Consider the following 23,724-nt stretch of genomic DNA (forward strand, 5'->3'; position numbering starts at 1 on the left):
GTTGCATAAGATAAACTGACCAGCTTCCACAGGGCGCTATTTAACTACAGGTTTTCTGGGCACTAATTAACAAAAGCATCGGACAGATAAACCCATGCTTGTGATGCAATTATAATTTAAATGTGTGTGTAAAACAAAATGCCTCCTTGGCATGGTTAACCCCTAACCTTTTGCCTTTGCTGATGCTAAGTTATGATTGAAAGTGTGCTGGAACCCTGCTAACCAGGCCCCAGCACCAGTGTTCTTTCCCTAAACTGTAATTTTGTCTCCACAATTGGCACAACCCTGGCACTCAGGTAAGTCCCTTGTAACTGGTACCCCTGCTATCAAGGGCCCTGATGGCAGGGAAGGTCTCTAAGGGCTGCAGCATGTTTTATGCCACCCTACGGACCCCTCACTCAGCACATGCACACTGCCCCACAGCTTGTGTGTGCTGGTGGGGAGAAAATGACTAAGTCGACATGGCACTCCCCTCAGAGTGCCATGCCAACCTCACACTGCCTGTTGGCATAGGTAAGTCACCCCTCTAGCAGGCCTTACAGCCCTAAGGCAGGGTGCACTATACCACAGGTGAGGGCATATGTGCACGACCACTATGCCCTTACAGTGTCTAAGCAAAACCTTAGACATTGTAAGTGCAGGGTAGCCATAAGAGTATATGGTTTGGGAGTTTGTCATACACAAACTCCACAGTTCCTTAATGGCTACACTGAAAACTCGGAAGTTTGGTATCAAACTTCTCAGCACAATAAATGCACACTGATGCCAGTGTACATTTTATTGTAAAATACACCCAGAGGGCATCTTAAAGATGCCCCCTGAAAACATACCCGACTTCTAGTGTAGGCTGACCAGTCCCTGCCAGCCTGCCACACACCAGACATGTTGCTGGCCGCATGGGGAGAGTGCCTTTGTCACTCTGTGGCCAGGAACAAAGCCTGTACTGGGTGGAGGTGCTTCTCATCTCCCCCTGCAGGAACTGTAACACCTGGCGGTGAGCCTCAAAGGCTCACCCCATTTGTTACAGCACCCCCAGGGCATCCCAGCTAGTGGAGATGCCTGCCCCTTCGGCCACTGCCCCCACTTTTGGCGGCAAGGCTGGAGGAGATAGTGAGAAAAACAAGGAGTCGCTGCCCACCAGTCAGGACAGCCCCTAAGGTGCCCTGAGCTGAGGTGACCCCTGCCTTGAGAAATCCTCCATCTTGAGTTTGGAGGATTCCCCCAATAGGATTAGGGATGTGCCCCCCTCCCCACAAGGAGGAGGCACAAAGAGGGTGTAGCCACCCACAAGGACAGTAGCCATTGGCTACTGCCCTCCCAGACCTGAACACACCCATAAATTCAGTATTTAGGGGCTCCCCAGAACCCAGGAAATCAGATTCCTGCAACCTGAAGAAAGAAGGACTGCTGACCTACAAGCCTGCAGAGAAGGAGGAAGACGACAACTGCTTTGGCCCCAGCCCTACCGGTCTGCCTCCAACTTCGAAAACCTGCTCCAGCGACACATCCGACGGGGACCAGTGACCTCTAAAGCCTCAGAGGACTGCCCTGACCCCCCAGGACCAAGAAACTCCCATGAACTTCGGCTCTGCTCAACAATCTGCAACAAACGTGCAACTTTTCAACAACTTTAAAGACTTCGCGTTTCCCGCCGGAAGCGTGAGACTTCATACTCTGAACCTGACACCCCCGGCTCGACCTGCAGAAAACCAACACTTCAGGGAGGACTCCCCGGCGACTGCGAGCCCTTGAGTAACCAGAGGCGACCCCCCTGAGCCCCCACAGCGATGCCTGCAGAGAAGATCTAGAGGCTCCCCCTGACCGCGACTGCCTGTAACAAGGGACCCGTCACCTAGAACCAACACTGCACCCGCAGCCCCCAGGACCTGAAGAAACCGAACTCCAGTGCAAGAGTGACCCCCAGGCGACCCTCTGCATAGGCATAGCCCAGGTGGTGGCTGCCCCAAGGAGCCCCCCCTGTACCTGCCTGCATCGTTGAAGGGAACCCCGGGTCTCTCCATTGTTTTCAATCTAAAACCTGACGCCTGTTTGCACACTGCACCCGGCCGCCCCTGAGGGTCTGAGGGTGTACTTTTTGTGCCTTCTTGTGTATGCCCCCCCCCTTCCCTCCCTGCCCCGGGTGCTCTACCCCCTGGCCTGACCCCAGAGGACGCAAGTACTTCACCCAGGTTCCCCATAGTTGGCTCTGTATGACTATTTCAAAGTAAGCAATAGTATGCACAGAGTCCAAGGGTTCCCCTTAAAGGTAAGATAGTGGCAAAAAGAGATAATACTAATGCTCTATTTTGTGGTAGTGTGGTCGAGCAGTAGGCTTATCAAAGGAGTAGTGTTAAGCATTTGTTGTACATACACAAGCAATAAATGAGGAACACACACTCTGAGACAATTCCAGGCCAGTAGGTTTTTGTATAGAAAAATATCTTTTATTAGTTTATTTTAAGAACCACAGGTTAACATTTTACATGTAATACTTCAAATGAAAGGTATTGCAGGTAGGTACTTTAGGAACTTTGAATAATCAAAATAGCATATACACTTTTCACATAAATCACATATAGCTATTTTAAAACTAGACAGTGTAATTTTCACGGTTCCTAGGGGGAGTAAGAGTTTGTTAGTTCTTGCAGGTAAGTAAACCACCTACGGGGTTCAAGTTTTGGTCCAAAGTAGCCCACCGTTGGGGGTTCAGAGCAACCCCAAAGTTACCACACCAGCAGCTCAGGGCTGGACAGGTGCAGAGGTCAAAGTGGTGCCCAAAACGCATAGGCTTCAATGGAGAAGGGGGTGCCCGGGTTCCAGTCTTCCAGCAGGTAAGTACCCGCGTCTTCGGAGGGCAGACCAGGGGGGTTTTGTAGGGCACCGGGGGGGACACAAGTTACCACAGAAAGTACACCCTCAGCAGCACGGGGCGGCCGGGTGCAGTGTGCAAACACGCGTTGAGTTTGTAGTTGAAATCAATGGGAGACCAAGGGGTCTCTTCAGCGATGCAGGCAAGGGGAGGGGCTCCTCGGGGTAGCCACCACCTGGGCAAGGGAGAGGGCCTCCTGGGGGTCACTCCTGCACTGGAGTTCGGATCCTTCAGGTCTTGGGGGCTGCGGGTGCAGAGTCTCTTCCAGGTGTCGGGATCTGAGGAACAGGCAGTCGCGGTCAGGGGGAGCCTCGGGATTCCCTCTGCAGGCGTCGCTGTGGGGGCTCAGGGGGGGCAACTCTGGCTACTCACGGTCTCGCAGTCGCCGGGGAGTCCTCCCTGAAGTGTTCGTTCTCCACAAGTCGAGCCGGGGGTGTCAGGTGCAGAGTAGCAAGTCTCACGCTTCCGGCGGGAAACGCAGTTGTTTTAAAGTTGCTCCTTTTGAAACAAAGTTGCAGTCTTGGGTGAACAGAGCCGCTGTCCTCGGGAGTTCTTGGTCCTTCTAGAGCAGGGCAGTCCTCTGAGGATTCAGAGGTCGCTGGTCCCTGGGGAAAGCGTCACTGGAGCAGTGTCTTTAGAAGTGGGGAGACAGGCCGGTAGAGCTGGGGCCAAAGCAGTTGGTGTCTCCGTCTTCTCTGCAGGGTTTTTCAGCTTAGCAGTCCTCTTCTTCTTAGGTTGCAGGAATCTGAGTTCCTAGGTGGTTCTGGGAAGCCCCTAAATACTGAATTTAGGGGTGTGTTTAGGTCTGGGACGGCAGTAGCCAATGGCTACTATCCTTGAGGGTGGCTACACCCTCTTTCTGCCTCCTCCCAAGGGGAGGGGGTCACATTCCTATCCCTATTAGGGGAATCCTCCATCTGCAAGATGGAGGATTTCTAAAAGTCAGTCACCTCAGCTCAGGTTGCCTTAGGGGCTGTCCTGACTGGCCAGTGACTCCTCCTTGTTTTTCTTATTATCTCCTCCGGCCTTGCCGCCAAAAGTGGGGCCGTGGCCGGAGGGGGGCGGGCAACTCCATTAGCTGGAGTGCCCTGTGGTGCTGTAACAAAGGGGGTGAGCCTTTGAGGCTCACCGCCAGGTGTTACAGTTCCTGCAAGGGGGAGGTGATAAGCATCTCCACCCAGTACAGGCTTTGTTACTAGCCACAGAGTGACAAAGGCACTCTCCCCATGTGGCCAGCAACATGTCTCGAGTGTGGCAGGCTGCTAAAACCAGTCAGCCTACACGGGTAGTTGGTTAAGGTTTCAGGGGGCACCTTTAAGGTGCCCTCTGGGGTGTATGTTACAATAAAATGTACACTGGCATCACTGTGCATTTATTGTGCTGAGAAGTTTGATACCAAACTTCCCAGTATTCAGTGTAGCCATTATGGAGCTGTGGAGTTCGTTTTTGACAGACTCCCAGACCATATACTCTTATGGCTACCCTGCACTTACAATGTCTAAGGTTTTGCTTAGACACTGTAGGGGCACAGTGCTCATGCACTGGTGCCCTCACCTATGGTATAGTGCACCCTGCCTTAGGGCTGTAAGGCCTGCTAGAGGGGTGACTTATCTATACTGCATAGGCAGTGTGAGGTTGGCATGGCACCCTGAGGGGAGTGCCATGTCGACTTACTAGTTTTGTCCCCACCAGCACACACAAGCTGGCAAGCAGTGTGTCTGTGCTGAGTGAGGGGTCCCCAGGGTGGCATAAGATATGCTGCAGCCCTTAGATTCCTTCCCTGGCATCAGGGCCCTGGTACCAGTTACAAGGGACTTACCTGGATGCCAGGGTGTGCCAATTTTGAAAACAAAAGTACAGGTTAGGGAAAGAACACTGATGCTGGGGCCTGGTTAGCAGGCCGCAGCACACTTTCAAATCAAAACTTAGCATCAGCAAAGGCAAAAAGTCAGGGGGTAACCATGCCAAGGAGGCATTTCCTTACATATACTGAATAACATCATCCTCATTCAGGAGCTGTAACAATGTTTTCTAAGCACTTATAAGCGTAAGACTCAGACATACATACATATGGGGCTGGGGCCTGACGCTGCGGTCTGAGCTTTAACTTTACTTAAAATTTTCTAAAATATAAGCACACCAACGTCTATAAGGTACTATAAAAAATATTTTGGGCTCTTGTAAAAACAAGACTTGGACTTGTGCTCTGGCACTGGAATATACTTTCAATTTAAATATTCGTTAATAAGCAGGCCAGCATCGACCGGGCGCTATTAAAAACATTTTTATTGGTGCCTTGTAAATGGACATAGTTTTTGCTGACATTTTTATGTAAATTTTGAGTAATTTTTCCACACCAATCGCCATAAGGTGCTAGAATATAACGTAAACATAAACCTAGAACACATACACAAAGCTGTCTCCACATTCAAACACACCAAGAAGTGGGCACCGCGCAAGTTCTGTTGGAGGAATGAAGCCAGGGCCACACAGCGGGCTGACCCAGCCTGCCGCAGGGCAGTGCTCCCTAGTGGTGTTCAAGGGCAGCTCCGCTGGCATTTCGGAAATCTTCACACTGTGTGAAGCCAGTGCAAGGTTTAAAGCTATTTGGCTGGTAACACTTTATTTTTATTTTCTTGCCAGCGAAATGCCCCTGAAGCTAGCTCTTGTAGATTGAGGTGGGTTTGGTGGGCAGTCGTTTCCTTTCAGAGCTACACGAGAAATAAACCCTCTATGGAGCCTTTCCCGTTGCATGAGAAACTGAGGGGGCTGTTTTAACGTTCCTTAGGGCAATGCTTGCACAAGGAGGTCGTATCTTCTTTGTATTTTGTACAGGATCTGGTAAACGAGCAGCGCGGGACCAGTTAAAAGGAAACAAATAGCACAGGACCAGTTCAAGGTGGTCCTGAACCAAGCATTTGCAATCCAAAGGGTCTCGCGTTTGCTCGAGGTAGAGCTATAAGCGTTGTAAATTCCTAATCAGACTTTTCTTGCCACATAAATTGGAAATTAAAAGTAAACAGTTGACATAAGCGAGCCGATTCACAGCGACATGGCCACCATGAGCATGAAGGAGAGACACAAAAAGGAAAAGCAGTTTGCTTGCCGTCAAATGTATCGGCAAACGTGCAATTATCCATGTAACAGGGTCGGTGTCCAAGATGGTAACCAAACCTTCTCAAGGAGGGACACGTAAAGCATTTACTAATGATAACAGGATTTTTGAAAGACAATCCCATGAATGAGTGATAGTGATGGGTGTGAGCTGGGCGTCGTTGAAAGCCCAGATACATACTAACACATCGGAAAAGCAGAGCTTGCGTGCTGCTATGCTCAACCTAAAAAGGGAAATTGGGCCAGTGCTTAATTTAAGCAGGTTGTGCCCAACAGCATGTTTTTTTTTCTTTTCTTTTCTTTAAGGACTGGAACATTTTATTATTGTACTTTGGACGCCTTTGCTTATTTTCAAAATTAAATAAGCATTGGCCAATCCAATTATTATTAGGCACGATAATGGGGCAGCCTCATTTTGTACGTGAGATGGATCAGCCAAACAAAAAAAAAAAGAAAGGAAGTAACACAAAAGCCCTATAAGGCTGGCAGGCCATCTGCATTTTTCTGTCTGGTCTTCCACAAAAAAATAAAAAAATACCACAGAGTGGTGGGAGAAGGCAGAATTGGTGAGTTGGAGGAGAGTAGGAGGTTGCAGTGGCACTCGAGGGATATGCACACAAGAAAGCAGCACAGAGAAGAAAGGCACACAAGGGCGAGCTCAGCATGGGGGCTACAGTTGTAAAGCACGCAAACCAGAGTGTGGAGTGAGCTGGTGGTGGAGAGTAAAGTACAGAAGGCATTCAGCTCGTGGAGTGTTTGACCAAAAAGAAGTGCCTGAAAAGTAATCTGGCAAATAAAAGCAAGCAGCTGAGAGTAAGAAGTAAAGTCCGCAGATTGTAAGCAACAAGTGGGCTCTAAGCCCTCTGTAAACTGACACTAAGGGGGTCATTCTGACCCTGGTGGCCGGTGACCGCCAGGGTCACCGACCACGGGAGCACCGCCAACAGGCTGCCGGTGCTCCCGAGGGCATTCTGACCGCGGCGGTTCAGCCGCGGCCAGAAAGGGTAAACCGGCGGTCTCCCGCCGGTTTACCACTGCCCTTGTGAATCCTCCATGGCTGCGGAGCGCGCTCCGCAGCCATGGGGATTCTGACACCCCCTACCGCCATCCTGTTCCTGGCGGGTCTCCCGCCAGGAACAGGATGGCGGTAGGGGGTGCCGCGGGGCCCCTGGGGGCCCCTGCAGTGCCCATGCCCATGGCATGGGCACTGCAGGGGCCCCCGTAAGAGGGCCCTGCAAAGTATTTCAGTGTCTGCTAAGCAGACACTGAAATACGTGACGGGTGCAACTGCACCCGTCGCACCCCTGCAACTGGGCCGGCTCAATTCTGAGCCGGCGTCCTCGTTGCAGGGGCATTTCCTCTGGGCCGGCGGGCGCTCTTTTGGAGAGCGCCCACCGGCCCAGAGGAAATGTCTGAATGGCCGCCGCGGTCTTTTGACCGCGGTGCGGTCATTCAGCGGCGGTACCTTGGCGGACGGCCTCCGCCGTCCGCCAAGGTCAAAATGACCCCCTAAGTCTTTTCACAATCTAGACTGTAGACGAGGAAGTAGAATAACACCCTGTGGTGGAACTAGGTTAAGTGGCAAAGGTGTCGTTGTACCCCTTTGCGGCAGCTTTCTTGGCCTTTCTTCTCGTGCCCCTTCATCTACCCACAATTACCCATCTGTGGACAATGTTGAATAAAATGGCATTGCCATTGATTGCTGTGGCTCATAATGGAGTCTTTTCTGTTGCTCTTGAGTGTGGACAATCCCCTCTTCATCCTAATAGTGAAGGTGAAATGAGCATGCAAAGGCTGTGCAGCCTGGCAAGCATCTTAGCGGGACCTATACAGGGCAGTGCAACTATTTGTCATGAGTAGCAAGGAGTCATCTGAAGCCGGTTACGCCAGTACGCAAGTCTTAACTCAGGCTGATTCCGAGTCAGACCCGTTGTAGTCAGGGTTTTTTTTAAATTTATTTAATGCATGTATTTGCCTACCTATTTTACAAACTTAGCACTGCAACTGAAATTCCAATGGCTTCACTAATGTCAGTGAAATCCCTAAATACCCTGGAACCCTGTAAGTGATCTGTTCACTATAGGTGTACTGCAGAATAAGTCATTGTATATACTGACTCAACTATCTCTTGAAATGTTGTGTGGCAACTCAGGAGAGTAAGCCACTGAAAGACCCATAGAAGCTGTGCAGCTAAATAATAGGACTTAAAATCTGGTGTACTCGGACCAGACTTATCTATTGGCAGTGACAAACTGTTCAAGGCTCTTTACACCGGCACACTTCTTCCTAAAAACAGGCCACCTAGCACCATGTCAGGTTCTTTGAAGAGCTGTGTTTGACCTGTCAGCTCTTGGTCTGGTTTCCACAGTCATTGTGCTAGTGACCTCCTGGTTTTGATCCTGTGCTGAATTTTGTTTATGCTGGCCTTAGGACCCTGGACACTTTACCACTGGTGACTAGTGCTAAATTGCTAATGCTTTCTGTCTAAATTGTATTGGTGATTGGTTTTTCCATGATAGGCATATTTGATTTAGTAGTACATCCCTTGTATAGTGCACCATATGTGCCCAAGGCCTGTAAATCAGATGCTACCAGTGGGCCTGCAGACTGATTTTGCCACCCACATGAGTAGCCTTGTAAACGTGTCTGACCTGCCACTGCAGTGTCTGTTAGTGCAGTTTTAAACTGCCATGTTGACCTAGAAAGTGCACTCACTTGCCAGGCCCAAACCTCCTCTTTCTGATGGTTACAACTACCTGTGGATTCCTCACCTAATGAAATTTCCCCATGCTCCAGCATCCGACGGAAATGTTCTTCTAGCTCTGTACATCAACGATGACGTCACAATTGCCAGACTCCCATGCGCTGCTGTATGACATCATCCTGGCAATAAGAGGTCCTCGTCGGCGTGCAGACATCAGTCCCCTTTTTTCCGTGCCTTCGAGTAACGGTTATTTTTTCGAGGCTCCAGGAAGCTAATGTTTCACTTCGAGAATTATTATGTCTCGGCCACGTAAATCGGGTTTTAAACCCTGTAGAGAGTGCGGTGGCCGAATGTCGGTGACAGACCCACACGAAAATTGCTTGTGGTGTTTGAGTTCTGACCATGAAGTTGAGGCGTGCAATTTATGCCAGCGCATGAATCCGAAAGCACTCAAGGAGCGGGAGGCCAAGTTATTCTTGACGAAATCAAAGAAGGAGAGACATCACCATTGTAGGTCTTCCTCTAAATCTTTGAAGTCGCACAGACGTCATCGAGACTCCCGACGCTGGCATGGATCACAACGTCAGTCAAGTAAGGACCGATCCCACTCGAGGTCGCCATCAGCTCGAAGCCGTAAGACATGGGAGGTTAGTCCGATGGTAACACCTCCGCCGACTCCTATTTCTCCTACATCTCCTATCTGTCTTTGAGGTCGGTCCTCATCAGGATCTGGATGTTTCACTTGCGCAGAGGGAGATGCCTGAACCGACGCCGGTGTCACCTCAGGCGCTGACTCCTCAGGGATATCCGGCGTTCCTGGTGCCAGGTACAGACCCTGCCGCATTTCTAAATGTGTTGTTTAGCATTTTTGCCAGCATGGCTCCAGGAGGTGGCCCGTCTGGACCTTCAGGTCCTTTGGCATATGGCATGGGTGTTCCGGCTTCGTACAGAGAGACGCCCTTCATGCCTTTCCTTCCTTCGGGAGGTGCCGGTACCAATGGCATCCCCTAGAAGGCATGTGATGCCGACGTCGTCTGCCGCCCCGGTGCCGATGAGTTCACCACAACCTCAATCAACGCTAAAGAAGCCTATGGCGCCGATGGACCCGGCATCGGATAAATCCGAGGGTTGGCGCCGACCGAGGTCTTCAGCGTCAGCAGACGCCTTATCAACGCCAAGAATTGAGGCCAGGCTGCGCTCCAGGAGATTGGCTCTGAGGGTGCCTTAGGAGCAGGAATACAAGAAACCGCTCTTGGAAGAGGGTGAGATTGCAGAGCCCCTGGGAGACCTACAGGCTTGGACACTTCCCTGGAGTGGGACTTAGCATCTCCGGGGGGAGTACACCGAAGAGGCTGCTTCTTTCCATTCGGTGGCGGATTTTCTTGACCTTCCTCTTCCAGCTACTGAAATAAAAACTAACATTATCACAGAAGTGTTGCACCCTTCTTCAACTGTGGCGGAGCCACTTCTTCCATTTAATGAGGCACTCGTAGACTGATAATGGAGGTGTGGAAGAAGCCTGTGACTTCGACAGCAGTGAATAGGTCAGTTGCAAGGAGATATCGGGTGGCTCCTGGAGATACAGCTTTCTTGTCAAAACATCCAACTCCAGAGAGCTTGATGGTGCAGGCCTCATGTTCCTCCCGCACAGCTCCAGGATCTTTTCCGGGGGTTCCTTCGGACAGGGAATCCAAGAGAATGGACCAATCTGCAAAAAAGGCATTCTCTTCATGTAGCATGGCCCTGAAATAAACGAATGCAACCTGTATCTTGGGCAGGTACATCTATGCTGACTCTGCCTTGGAGCGGTTCAAGGAGAATAGGGCCATGGCAAAGTCATTAGGCTTGCAGGCCTCTGTCTCCACTACTTCACAAGCATTCAGGGGGTTCGGGCGTGCCTCTTCCTTTCGAGGGAGATTTCAGCAGACAAGCCAGCAGGCTGCCTCTACTCACCCCTATAGATCATATATGGGGAATAGGGTAGGGTTCGTAGAAGAGAGGCCACCCAGCAGCACTCTGCCTCTTCCTCTGGAGGGGTGCAGCAGGGAAAGCAGCCGTAGTCCTCCATCAATCCCTTTGCATGCATCTCCTGTAGGGGGGAGATTGTCTCAGTTTCTCCACATGTTGGAGTCAATAATATCGGACTCCTGGGTCACCGATATTGTGGGGAAAGGCTATACTCTTACCTTTTTGGGAGTTTCCCACCTCCCATCCCTCCCCGCCCATCCTACTGTTCGGAAGACCATCTCCTTTTATTACATCAGGAGGTTCTAGTCCTTTTGTCAAAAGGTGCAGTAGAGTTGGTTCCAGAGCAGGAGAGGGGTCAGGGCTGTTATTCAAGATATTTCCTGATCCCCAAAAAGGATGGTCTGTTGAGGCCAATCCTTGACCTGAGGATTTTGAATTGGTTCCTCAAACAGGAAAAGTTCAAAATGCTGACCCTAGCACAGGTGCTTTTGGCGTTGGACGAAGGGGATTGGATGGTGTCTGTCGACTTGCAGGATGCTTACTTTCATATCCCGCTTGTCAAGTCGCACAGTAAGTATCTCCGGTTTGTGGTGGGATCGCAACACTATCAGTTTGCGGTCCTTCCGTTTGGTCTTACTTCAGCACCTCGAGTCTTCACGAAGGTGATGGCGGTGGTTGCAGCAGAGCTCAGAAGGAAGGGCATAGCAGTATTCCCTTACCTGGACGATTAGTTGATCAAAGCCAAGTCTCCGGAGCTCTTGCTGTGTCACCTGCAGTCGACAACCCAGTTGTTGTTCGATCTGGGTTTTTCGGTGAACGTGCCCAAATCTCACCTGGAGCCCTCAACGCCTCCTGTTCATAGGGGCAGTACTAGACACAACATTGAATCGGGCCTTTCCTCTGCCGCAATGGATTCAGGACATTCAGGCGTTGATTCCAATGTTCCAGTCCTCAAGGTCCTTCATCTGCTCGGTCTGTTCGCTTCTTGCATTCTGTTGGTCACTCATGCACGCTGGCACATGAGGGCTCTTCAGTGGTGCCTCAGCAGGCAGTGGTTTCAACACAAAGGGGATCTCGAGGAATTGATACGGATCTCCAGAGACGCTGCAGCGGATCTTCTATGGTGGACTGCGATCGGCAACCTTTCTCAAGGAAGGCCATTCTCGCTGCCACCTCCAGTGGCCACAGTGATAACTGATGCTTCCACTCTAGGGTGGGAGAAGCTCATCTGGGGGACCTGGAGGTAAAAGGTCATTGGTCTCCAGTGGAACAGAGGTTTCACGTCAATCTGTTGGAATTGCGGGCGATACGTCTGGCTCTTAAGGCCTTCCTCCCTTCCCTTCGCGGTCCGTCTGTTCAGGTCCTGACGGACAACACTTCTGCGATATGGTATATAAACGAACAGGGAGGAGTGGGGTCGTACCTTCTCTGCAGAGAAGCTCTGCGACTCTGGTCCTGGGCACAGGACCATCGGATTTGCTTGGTAGAAAACCATCTGGGCCGGAGTTTTGGACGTATCCACGGACAGTCTGTCGGCACATCTCGACTGATCACGCATGGCGTCTTCATCCAGACCTTGTCCTTTACATCTTTCCGATGAGGGGTTCCCTTAGATAGACCTGTTTGCCACTCGGGAAAACACGCTCTGCCTGTCATTCTGCAGCCTCCAGTATCCGCTGCAAGGAGCGTTGGGGCACGCATTTCAGATTTCCTGGTACGGCCAGCTTCTTTATGCGTTTCCCCCCATACCTTTTGATTCCTCTGGTTCTGAGGAAGATTCGCCACGACCGGGCCCAAGTCATCTTAATAGCTCCGGATTGGCCAAGAAGGGTGTGGTATTCAGACCTTCTCCAACTCTCTCTGTGCCCTCCGCTCCGTCTCCCTCACAGGGCAGACACCCTCTTGCAGTCGCAGGGGCAGGTTCTACACCCCCACCTCCAGAGCCTGTACCTGCATGCCTGGAGATTGAACGGGGCAATCTGAGTACTTTTTCTCTCCTACCAGAAGTGGTGGACGTTATATTATTGGCCAGGCGACACTCCACCAAATCTATCTATGCAAGCAGGTGGGCTGAGTTTGTGACTTGGTGCGGAGAGAGGCAAATTGATCCCTTACGTGCCCACTTATCGGACATTTTGTCATTTGTGCTGTCCTTAGTGCAGAGGGGTTGTGCGGTTGCGACTGTTACGGGTTACTTGTCCGCACTGTCAACCTTTCTGTGTCTACCAGACCAACCCTCCTTGTGTAAGTCCCCAATAGTTTTGAGGTTCATTAAGGGTCTCACTAACAAGTTTCCGCCCACTCCATTCGTTATGCCCCAGTGGGATTTGAACTTAATGTTAGCATTTCTGATGGGTTCACCATTTGAACCAATGCATTCATGTTCATTGAGGTTTTTAGTTTTAAAAACTGTTTTCCTGGTGGCCATTACGTCAGCTAGGAGGGTGAGTGAGCTCCAGGCTCTTAGTGTAGAACCCCCATACACTTCCTTTTATAGGGACAAGGTGGTGTTAAGGACCAAGGCGGCTTTCTTACCGAAGGTTGTTACACCCTTACATTTAGGACAGTCCATCACAGTTTCCTCCTTCTATCCTCCACCTCATCCATCAAAGGAGGAAGAGAGGCTACACCGACTAGATCCTAGAAGAGCATTGAGCTTCTTCGTCGACAGGACAAGAGAGTTCAGACAGGAGGATCAGCTCTTCGTCGGTTACGTGGGGAAGAGGAAAGGCAAGGCTGTCCACAAGAGAACACTTTCCAGGTGGGCCATTCTTTGCATCAAATTGTGTTATTCTTTAGCAAAGAAGGAACCTCCTGTTGGGTTAAGAGCCCATTCAACCAGGGCTAAGGCGGCCTCTGGAGCCTTGGCTAGAGGTGTTCCTGTGGTTGACATCTGCAAGGCCGCAACTTGGGCATCCCTCCACACGTTTGCTAAACATTATTGTTCGGATTCTGAAGTCCGGAGGGATGGCCATTTTGCATGGTCCGTGCTGCAGGATTTCTTGGTTTGACCATTCAGGCACCCACCACCGAGTGCGGTACTGCTTTGGGACTCTATTCATTAGGTGAGGAATCCACAGGTAGTTGTATCCATCAGAAGAAGAAGTTACTTACCTTCAGTATTTGTGCACCTCAAAGACTTCTCTTTGAAATTTGCCTACGTCAAAGACAGAAATAGGTGTAAGTACTGAACATCAGACACCACATAGTTAGAACTCTTCTGGACTCGGGACATTCTGCCAGGAAGAAGAGCTGGATGCTGTAGGAGGGACTGCCACTCTGCCTGTTGCTTTGTTGTGCTGGCCTGCTGCTTCTGACCTGGGAGTGAAAGGACTGGACATTGCTTTGTGCATCCTGCTTTCCAGGGTTCTCCAAGGGCTTCACCTGAGCTTATCTCCTGTTAAAATGTCTCAGGGCCATCAAAGACTTCACCTGCCAGCACCTGTGCTCTGTTGCTGAGAGTCCTGACTTTCCAGGTGGTGCCAAATCCAGTTCCTGGGCCCTTGGAAGTGAGGTCTGGTGCAACAAAGAAAAGAGCTAAGCACATCGGCTCCAGAACGCCTAAGGAACTGGTGCCACTTTCTGACTCGGAGCCACCGCCTGCACTGGAGCCGTGGTCCCCGCTGACTGCAACGACCGCAGCCTGCAACACAGGCCCGTCGCAGCGGCTGCAAAATCCCACCACAGCGTGAGTCCCGAGTGGTGTGTCACTGACATCTGTGACACCCGACTCCGTCACAGCACATGTGGCCCCTTGGTGTGATTGCAACACTGCCAAGTTGCGACTTGATACTGTGGTTATAGGTTCAAATCTGGGCTTTTATGTTCTGATAAAATGAGTACCATAGAACCGGGTAACAATACACATAAAAGCCTCAGATGAACCTGTGCATCATAGAGACGTATTATGTTATGGCATGGAGGGTATCAAGCATGCGATTTCAGTGAGCATTTCCAAGAGGGTAGAATTACCTGGATAAGGAGGAGGGGTGGGTGCAGGTGTTTGGGTCTAGATGGGGAGATAGAGGCTGACTGAGGATCGTGATTGAGGTGACACAGTAAAGTGGAAAGGATGCTGCAGATTACGAATGCTAGGAAGGAAATGTGTATTTAGCAGACTTTAAAGGTCAGCGAATGAAGAGCTATCTAAAATAGCTGTGAAGGAATTTTTGTATGGAGTTAGAGGGTGAATGACATGGAAGGAACGTTTTGTGTGCTGTTAATATTACCATGTTGGGCAGGGAGGGTAATGTTGGAGACAGACCAGGCAGCTGTGAACTGGTTGGTGAGGAGTTTGAGGGTGAATAGGAGACAGATACGATAAGCTGTGTTGAGAAGATAACTGCTCTAGTGATGTGGTAGTAATATCTAGGGAAGCGGACCTGATTTGTGTTTACAAAATGCTGCAGCCCACACTTTGAATGCTTCTACATGACCTTTCGTATGATCTCACTGAATGCACCAGGTACGTCTCTGTACACAGTCCTTTACTTTGAATGCTGTTGTTCCTTTACCAGACCTGCTAGTGATGATTGACTACTAACATAGCAGCCAGGGAGTCTGGGAATCTGTCTTGACAGGTTTTTTAGGGATTGCAGGAAGCTGGACATGGGGGCAATAGTAGAGCTCAGTCCCTTGGTTGAACAGTGGGTTAAAGCTGTTACATATGTAACAGGCGAAACCCTGCTGGCCGTAGCACAGTAACACTTCATGTCGAGCCTGAAGCACCTATAAGGAACCCTCTGCAGTAAAATGAATCTCTCTTTATATAGCACACAGCCTGTTCTTCAGGGCAAATACTATCTGCATATAGTGACCATCTGCAGCGCAGCCAAGCATTGTTCTACAGTGCTGGCATTGGCCTTTTTTAAATAGTACGATATTACCACTGATGGCTAGCACTCTTGGCTAGCAATGGTTTTGTTGTAGTGGAATAGGCACCAGCTAGTGGTTATCCCTTCTCTTGTGGAGCAGTCCTGTGCTCTGGGACAAGCCATGTTGGTTGTACTCTTGCCTGCATACTTAGTCAGGTGTCTCCATAAATGCTACGGTAGTAATCAAAGTATACGTTGTCCCCCTGGATTGGTTGTGGTGTTCTTTCTTAAAGTTGTTTTGGTGGGATTAAAATTAAACTAGACTCCAACATATGCTTTTCTCTTAACTTTATATTTTACAGAAGGTGGAGCTTCCCGACAGTCCACGGTCCACATTCCTCCTGGCCTTCAGCCCAGACAGGTAAAAAGTTACTGCTGTGCTCGGTGTGCGTATGCTCCATTGTGGGTTAGGACACCTCTTACTGTTTTCTTTCTTGTTTTATGTAAGCATTGATTTCATATTCTCATATTTCTTCTTTGTCTTGCTCGTAGTCTGTCAGGCTTTTATGTTTTCTTTATTTCTTTTCAGATTTAGCTTTTTTCCACTTTCTGTTCATGAGTCTTTTATGTTCGTCCATAATGTGCTTCTTTCGCTCCCTTATGGGACTCGTTTATTATATTTGATTTCTGAATACATCCAGCCAGTTGTCAGATTTCATAGAGGGATGACACATGTCCACTTTATACTCTCCAACCCACACAGGAAGAATATAGAACAAACCCAAACAGTATTCAGTTGCCTCAGCTTAAATCAGTCAGATAAAGTGTTTGTGCTCCTGTCTTCCACCCACACAGCCTGAAGCGTTGCTTTGGTTTACCGACCGATCCTAAATGTGAAAAACCTTGGAAATGTGCTTGAGATGGAAATGACCCTGGGAGTCCATTGTGATTGGACCAAGTGTTGCGGTGGCTGTGCCGAGTGCAGTTGAATTCATCTGCCGCTGATTGTCAGAGATGATTGATTCCAAATAGTGAGTGCATTTTAAATACTATCATAAGCTCAAATATTCTTACCCATCTTGAAGAAAACACATCTGAGCCAGCAAAGGCTGCACTAGCTTTGCCAAGTCTCCGCGGATCCCAAAGTCCTGCACCTCCGAGCCTCATAGCTCGGGCTTTGTTTGTGCTGGAACAGAAAACCTGCTGGTGAAGCCGTCAGTGCGCCTGGTGACTCCGCCTGTACTTCCAAACTGCTGCTCTTCGTAGGATATCGACCAGTACCCCACGCTCTAAACTCTGCCATCATGACGTACAGCAGTCCGTGCTTAGAAACCTTTTCTGGTTTTATTGAAACATTTCAGAAAGTGAAGGTTACTTGTCATTTGCAACTAAAAGACAAGCCATTTGGCCAATGAACAGGTAGGTGGTTCACCTTGCACACTGGGGTGCCTAGTAACTGTGTAAAAGGTCCTAACTCTTTGAGTCCCTAGAGTAGTGGCCATGATTCACTCATGTGAATTGTAGGGACGTAGGATCTTACTGACATAGTTACCCCCCCTTTTTTCCGGGCGTCAGTGTGTTGTGACAGAAGTACACTGGAATCCTGCTGACCAGGATCCCAGTGCCAGTGTTCTCTCCCCTAAATATAGTTGGTAAGCAACTTTTACACCCCACAGTTGGCATACTGGTATACACCTGTAAGTCCCTAGTAGACCCTTGACCCAAGGGTAGGTCGCTCCCCCTGCCGCTGCAGCTCCTCCAAGTTCCCGAGTTCCTGTGTTCCTGAGACCCACCTAACTGTAAGTACCCCCCTCCTCCCAGCCCCTCGCCCTGCCCCGCGCCACTCACCTTCTCTTCTGCTCCTGCTTCTTTTCCTCCTCTCTGTCTCTTCCTCCTCGCTCCCCCTCTGCAATCTTCTTCTGTGTTCTTCTGTTCTTCCCTTCTGTTCTTCTGTTCTTCCCTTCTGTTCTTCTGTGTTCTTCCGGTCTTCTGTGTTCTTCTTCTCTGTTCTTCTCTGTGCTTCTGTGTTCTTCTTCTCGGTTCTTCTGTGTTCTTCTGTGTTCTTCTGTGTTCTTCTGTGTTCTTCTGTGTTCTTCTGTGTTCTTCTGTGTTCTTCTCTGTTCTTCTCTGTTCTTCTCTGTTCTTCTCTGTTCTTCTCTGTTCTTCTCTGTTCTTCTCTGTTCTTCTGTGTTCTTCTCTGTTCTTCTCTGTTCTTCTCTGTTCTTCCGATCTTCTGTGCTTCTGTCTTCTGTTCTTCTGTCTTCTGCTCTTCCGGTCTTCTGCTCTTCCGGTCTTCTGTTCTTCTGTCTTCTGTTCTTCTGTCTTCTGTTCTCCTGTCTTCTGTTCTCCTGTCTTCGGCTCTTCTACCTCCTCCGTCTTCTTCCCCCGAGCCTGCCCTCCTGCTCCTTCCTCATCCCCCTCCCTCACTCGCCTCCCCCTCTCTCACCCCTAGCTAACCCGTTCGCTATCTACCTCCCTCACTCCTCCTATCTTCCTATCTCTCTAGCTCCCTATCTCACTATCTAACTCCCCCACTCTCCACCTCCTCCTACCTACCTATCTGTCTATCTATCTATTTCCCTATCTATCGACTTCTCTATCTATTTTCTCTATCTATTTCTCTATCTCTCCCCCCCTCCCGCCACCCCCTCTACTACCTATCTCCCTATCCTCTCACTCTACCTCTCTCCCTCACCCACCTCTACAACCCCCCCTCCCCTATCTTCACAACCCTACTCCTATCTCTCTCCCTAATCTCCAAACCTCCTAACACTCACCCTCCTCCACCCTAAACCCCCTCCCCCAGCTCCTCTCACTCTACCTGTCCCCCCCCCCTCCCTCGCGCTTTCCCGCCGCGACCTCCTGCACGCCCCCGCCCCCCAGCTCCCATTCGCCCCCAGCTGACCCCTCCCCCCCCCCTCCTACCTCTTATGGCGGCCGCTGCGCGACAGTGGTAGCGACCCTTGACCCAAGGGTAGGTCGCTCCCCCTGCCGCTGCAGCTCCTCCAAGTTCCCGAGTTCCTGTGTTCCTGAGACCCACCTAACTGTAAGTACCCCCCTCCTCCCAGCCCCTCGCCCCGCGCCACTCACCTTCTCTTCTGCTCCTGCTTCTTTTCCTCCTCTCTGTCTCTTCCTCCTCGCTCCCCCTCTGCAATCTTCTTCTGTGTTCTTCTGTTCTTCCCTTCTGTTCTTCTGTTCTTCCCTTCTGTTCTTCTGTGTTCTTCCGGTCTTCTGTGTTCTTCTTCTCTGTGCTTCTGTGTTCTTCTTCTCGGTTCTTCTGTGTTCTTCTGTGTTCTTCTCTGTTCTTCTGTGTTCTTCTGTGTTCTTCTGTGTTCTTCTGTGTTCTTCTCTGTTCTTCTCTGTTCTTCTGCTCTTCCGATCTTCTGTGCTTCTGTCTTCTGTTCTTCTGTCTTCTGCTCTTCCGGTCTTCTGTTCTTCTGTCTTCTGTTCTTCTGTCTTCTGTTCTCCTATCTTCTGTTCTCCTGTCTTCGGCTCTTCTACCTCCTCCGTCTTCTTCCCCCGAGCCTGCCCTCCTGCTCCTTCCTCATCCCCCTCCCTCACTCGCCTCCCCCTCTCTCACCCCTAGCTAACCCGTTCGCTATCTACCTCCCTCACTCCTCCTATCTTCCTATCTCTCTAGCTCCCTATCTCACTATCTAACTCCCCCACTCTCCACCTCCTCCTACCTACCTATCTGTCTATCTATCTATTTCCCTATCTATCGACTTCTCTATCTATTTTCTCTATCTATTTCTCTATCTCTCCCCCCCTCCCGCCACCCCCTCTACTACCTATCTCCCTATCCTCTCACTCTACCTCTCTCCCTCACCCACCTCTACAACCCCCCCTCCCCTATCTTCACAACCCTACTCCTATCTCTCTCCCTAATCTCCAAACCTCCTAACACTCACCCTCCTCCACCCTAAACCCCCTCCCCCAGCTCCTCTCACTCTACCTGTCCCCCCCCCTCCCTCGCGCTTTCCCGCCGCGACCTCCTGCACGCCCCCGCCCCCCAGCTCCCATTCGCCCCCAGCTGACCCCTCCCCCCCCCCTCCTACCTCTTATGGCGGCCGCTGCGCGACAGTGGTAGCGACCCTTGACCCAAGGGTAGGTCGCTCCCCCTGCCGCTGCAGCTCCTCCAAGTTCCCGAGTTCCTGTGTTCCTGAGACCCACCTAACTGTAAGTACCCCCCTCCTCCCAGCCCCTCGCCCTGCCCCGCGCCACTCACCTTCTCTTCTGCTCCTGCTTCTTTTCCTCCTCTCTGTCTCTTCCTCCTCGCTCCCCCTCTGCAATCTTCTTCTGTGTTCTTCTGTTCTTCCCTTCTGTTCTTCTGTTCTTCCCTTCTGTTCTTCTGTGTTCTTCCGGTCTTCTGTGTTCTTCTTCTCTGTTCTTCTCTGTGCTTCTGTGTTCTTCTTCTCGGTTCTTCTGTGTTCTTCTGTGTTCTTCTGTGTTCTTCTGTGTTCTTCTGTGTTCTTCTGTGTTCTTCTGTGTTCTTCTGTGTTCTTCTGTGTTCTTCTGTGTTCTTCTCTGTTCTTCTCTGTTCTTCTCTGTTCTTCTGTGTTCTTCTGTGTTCTTCTGTGTTCTTCTCTGTTCTTCTGCTCTTCCGATCTTCTGTGCTTCTGTCTTCTGTTCTTCTGTCTTCTGCTCTTCCGGTCTTCTGTTCTTCTGTCTTCTGTTCTTCTGTCTTCTGTTCTCCTGTCTTCTGTTCTCCTGTCTTCGGCTCTTCTACCTCCTCCGTCTTCTTCCCCCGAGCCTGCCCTCCTGCTCCTTCCTCATCCCCCTCCCTCACTCGCCTCCCCCTCTCTCACCCCTAGCTAACCCGTTCGCTATCTACCTCCCTCACTCCTCCTATCTTCCTATCTCTCTAGCTCCCTATCTCACTATCTAACTCCCCCACTCTCCACCTCCTCCTACCTACCTATCTGTCTATCTATCTATTTCCCTATCTATCGACTTCTCTATCTATTTTCTCTATCTATTTCTCTATCTCTCCCCCCCTCCCGCCACCCCCTCTACTACCTATCTCCCTATCCTCTCACTCTACCTCTCTCCCTCACCCACCTCTACAACCCCCCCTCCCCTATCTTCACAACCCTACTCCTATCTCTCTCCCTAATCTCCAAACCTCCTAACACTCACCCTCCTCCACCCTAAACCCCCTCCCCCAGCTCCTCTCACTCTACCTGTCCCCCCCCCTCCCTCGCGCTTTCCCGCCGCGACCTCCTGCACGCCCCCGCCCCCCAGCTCCCATTCGCCCCCAGCTGACCCCTCCCCCCCCTTCCTACCTCTTATGGCGGCCGCTGCGCGACAGTGGTAGCGACCCTTGACCCAAGGGTAGGTCGCTCCCCCTGCCGCTGCAGCTCCTCCAAGTTCCCGAGTTCCTGTGTTCCTGAGACCCACCTAACTGTAAGTACCCCCCTCCTCCCAGCCCCTCGCCCTGCCCCGCGCCACTCACCTTCTCTTCTGCTCCTGCTTCTTTTCCTCCTCTCTGTCTCTTCCTCCTCGCTCCCCCTCTGCAATCTTCTTCTGTGTTCTTCTGTTCTTCCCTTCTGTTCTTCTGTTCTTCCCTTCTGTTCTTCTGTGTTCTTCCGGTCTTCTGTGTTCTTCTTCTCTGTTCTTCTCTGTGCTTCTGTGTTCTTCTTCTCGGTTCTTCTGTGTTCTTCTCTGTTCTTCTGTGTTCTTCTGTGTTCTTCTGTGTTCTTCTGTGTTCTTCTGTGTTCTTCTGTGTTCTTCTGTGTTCTTCTGTGTTCTTCTGTGTTCTTCTGTGTTCTTCTGTGTTCTTCTGTGTTCTTCTGTGTTCTTCTGTGTTCTTCTCTGTTCTTCTCTGTTCTTCTGCTCTTCCGATCTTCTGTGCTTCTGTCTTCTGTTCTTCTGTCTTCTGCTCTTCCGGTCTTCTGTTCTTCTGTCTTCTGTTCTTCTGTCTTCTGTTCTCCTGTCTTCTGTTCTCCTGTCTTCGGCTCTTCTACCTCCTCCGTCTTCTTCCCCCGAGCCTGCCCTCCTGCTCCTTCCTCATCCCCCTCCCTCACTCGCCTCCCCCTCTCTCACCCCTAGCTAACCCGTTCGCTATCTACCTCCCTCACTCCTCCTATCTTCCTATCTCTCTAGCTCCCTATCTCACTATCTAACTCCCCCACTCTCCACCTCCTCCTACCTACCTATCTGTCTATCTATCTATTTCCCTATCTATCGACTTCTCTATCTATTTTCTCTATCTATTTCTCTATCTCTCCCCCCCTCCCGCCACCCCCTCTACTACCTATCTCCCTATCCTCTCACTCTACCTCTCTCCCTCACCCACCTCTACAACCCCCCCTCCCCTATCTTCACAACCCTACTCCTATCTCTCTCCCTAATCTCCAAACCTCCTAACACTCACCCTCCTCCACCCTAAACCCCCTCCCCCAGCTCCTCTCACTCTACCTGTCCCCCCCCCCTCCCTCGCGCTTTCCCGCCGCGACCTCCTGCACGCCCCCGCCCCCCAGCTCCCATTCGCCCCCAGCTGACCCCTCCCCCCCCCTCCTACCTCTTATGGCGGCCGCTGCGCGACTGCGCAGCGGGCGCGCGCAGCGGGCGCGCGCAGCGGGCACGCCGCTGGCGTGCCGGAGGCGCGCCAGAGGCAAGCCCGTCTGCGCCCGTCCGCGCCTGGCCCGCGCCCAGCGCCACGACCCCTGGTCCCCAGCTCCCCCAAGCCCCGCTGATCCGCTACGACCCCACCACCCTCCACGCCCTCAACCCAGGGCGCTCCAAAACCTGCTTCCTAGCTCACCCCAAACGCACCCATGGACCCTTCGCCTGCAACTCCTGCAAACGCATCTTCCACCACGCAACTACCACGACCACAAGCCCACGCGCCATCAACCACCTCAAGTGCATCCTGGTCAACGCTCGTTCCGTCCACAAGCACGCCGTTGAACTTTGGGACTTCCTGGACTCCACAGCCCCGGACGTCGCCTTCATCACGGAGACATGGATGAACGCCTCCTCTGCTCCAGACATCGCTACCGCCATCCCCGAAGGCTACAAGATCTCCAGAAAAGACCGCACCAACCAAGTAGGAGGAGGTGTCGCCATCATCTTCAAAGACTCCATCAGCGTCACCACCTCCACCGAAGACCCCCCCCTCGCCGCTGAACACCTGCATTTTCAGATTCGCACCGACCCAAGGACCACCCTCAGAGGATCCCTCGTCTACCGTCCTCCCGGACCTCGCGCCTCTTTCAGCGACGCCATCGCCGACTTCATCTCCCCGCACGCCCTCGCCTCACCGGACTACATCCTCCTAGGCGACCTCAACTTCCATCTGGAACAAAACAACGACCCCAACACCACCACCCTGCTCGACAACCTCGCCAACCTCGGCCTCAAACAACTGGTGAACACCGCCACCCACATCGCCGGACACACGCTCGACCCTATCTTCTCCGCCAGCAAACACGTCTTCTTCAGCCACACCTCTGCCCTGCACTGGACCGACCACAGCTGCGTCCACTTCACATTCCGACGCGAGACCTCCCACCTCCGCACTCAACCCATCCCTCGTCGACAGTGGAACAAGATCCCTGAAGAGCAACTCTTCTCCGCTCTCGCCGCCAACCAACCCACCCTCACCACCGACCCCAACGACGCAGCTCTCAACCTCACAAACTGGATCTCCAACTGCGCTGACAACCTTGCTCCCCTCAAACGCACGCATCGACAGACCAACACCAAAAAACCTCTCTGGTTCTCTGACACCCTCAAAGAATCAAAGAAAACTTGTCGTGCCCTTGAGAAGGCCTGGCGCAAGGACCACACCGCTGACAACATGACCGCCCTCAAGAACGCTACACGCGAACACCACCACCTGATCCGCACTGCCAAAAGGAACTTTTTCACCGACAGACTAGACAAAAACAGCCACAACAGCAGAGAACTCTTCAGCATCGTCAAAGAGTTCTCCAACCCCAGCGCCAGCGCCAACGCCGTCACGCCCTCACAGGATTTGTGCGAATCCCTCGCCACTTTCTTCCATCGCAAGATCAGCGACCTCCACGACAGCTTCGGACACCAGACCCAACCATACACCACTGAACCCGCTTCCCCGGACATCACCCTCAACAACTGGACCCACATCAACACGGAAGAAACCAAATCCATCATGAACTCTATCCACTCCGGCGCCCCTTCGGACCCCTGCCCGCACTTCATCTTTAACAAAGCCGACGACATCATCGCCCCGCACCTCCAGACCGTCATCAACTCTTCTTTTTCTTCTG

At 51.4% G+C, this 23,724-nt stretch overlaps 1 protein-coding gene across 5 annotated transcripts in view; it reads left to right on the forward strand.

Annotated features, from left to right (window-relative positions):
• The window catches only part of AMBRA1 (autophagy and beclin 1 regulator 1), a 667,981-nt gene that overhangs the window by 36,730 nt on the left and 607,527 nt on the right, over positions 1-23,724 (forward strand). For 4 of the 5 annotated variants that reach the window (XM_069221711.1, XM_069221710.1, XM_069221709.1 and 1 more), the window contains one exon: positions 15,832-15,890. The exons of the other annotated variant lie outside the window; for it this stretch is intronic. In XM_069221711.1, coding sequence (XP_069077812.1) covers positions 15,832-15,890 — 59 coding nt within the window. The remainder of the gene's footprint in view (positions 1-15,831; positions 15,891-23,724) is intronic. 5 annotated transcript variants of the gene reach the window in all.

The sequence above is a fragment of the Pleurodeles waltl genome, chromosome 3_1, assembly GCF_031143425.1.
Source record: "Pleurodeles waltl isolate 20211129_DDA chromosome 3_1, aPleWal1.hap1.20221129, whole genome shotgun sequence".
NCBI classification, from domain to species: Eukaryota; Metazoa; Chordata; class Amphibia; order Caudata; family Salamandridae; genus Pleurodeles; species Pleurodeles waltl.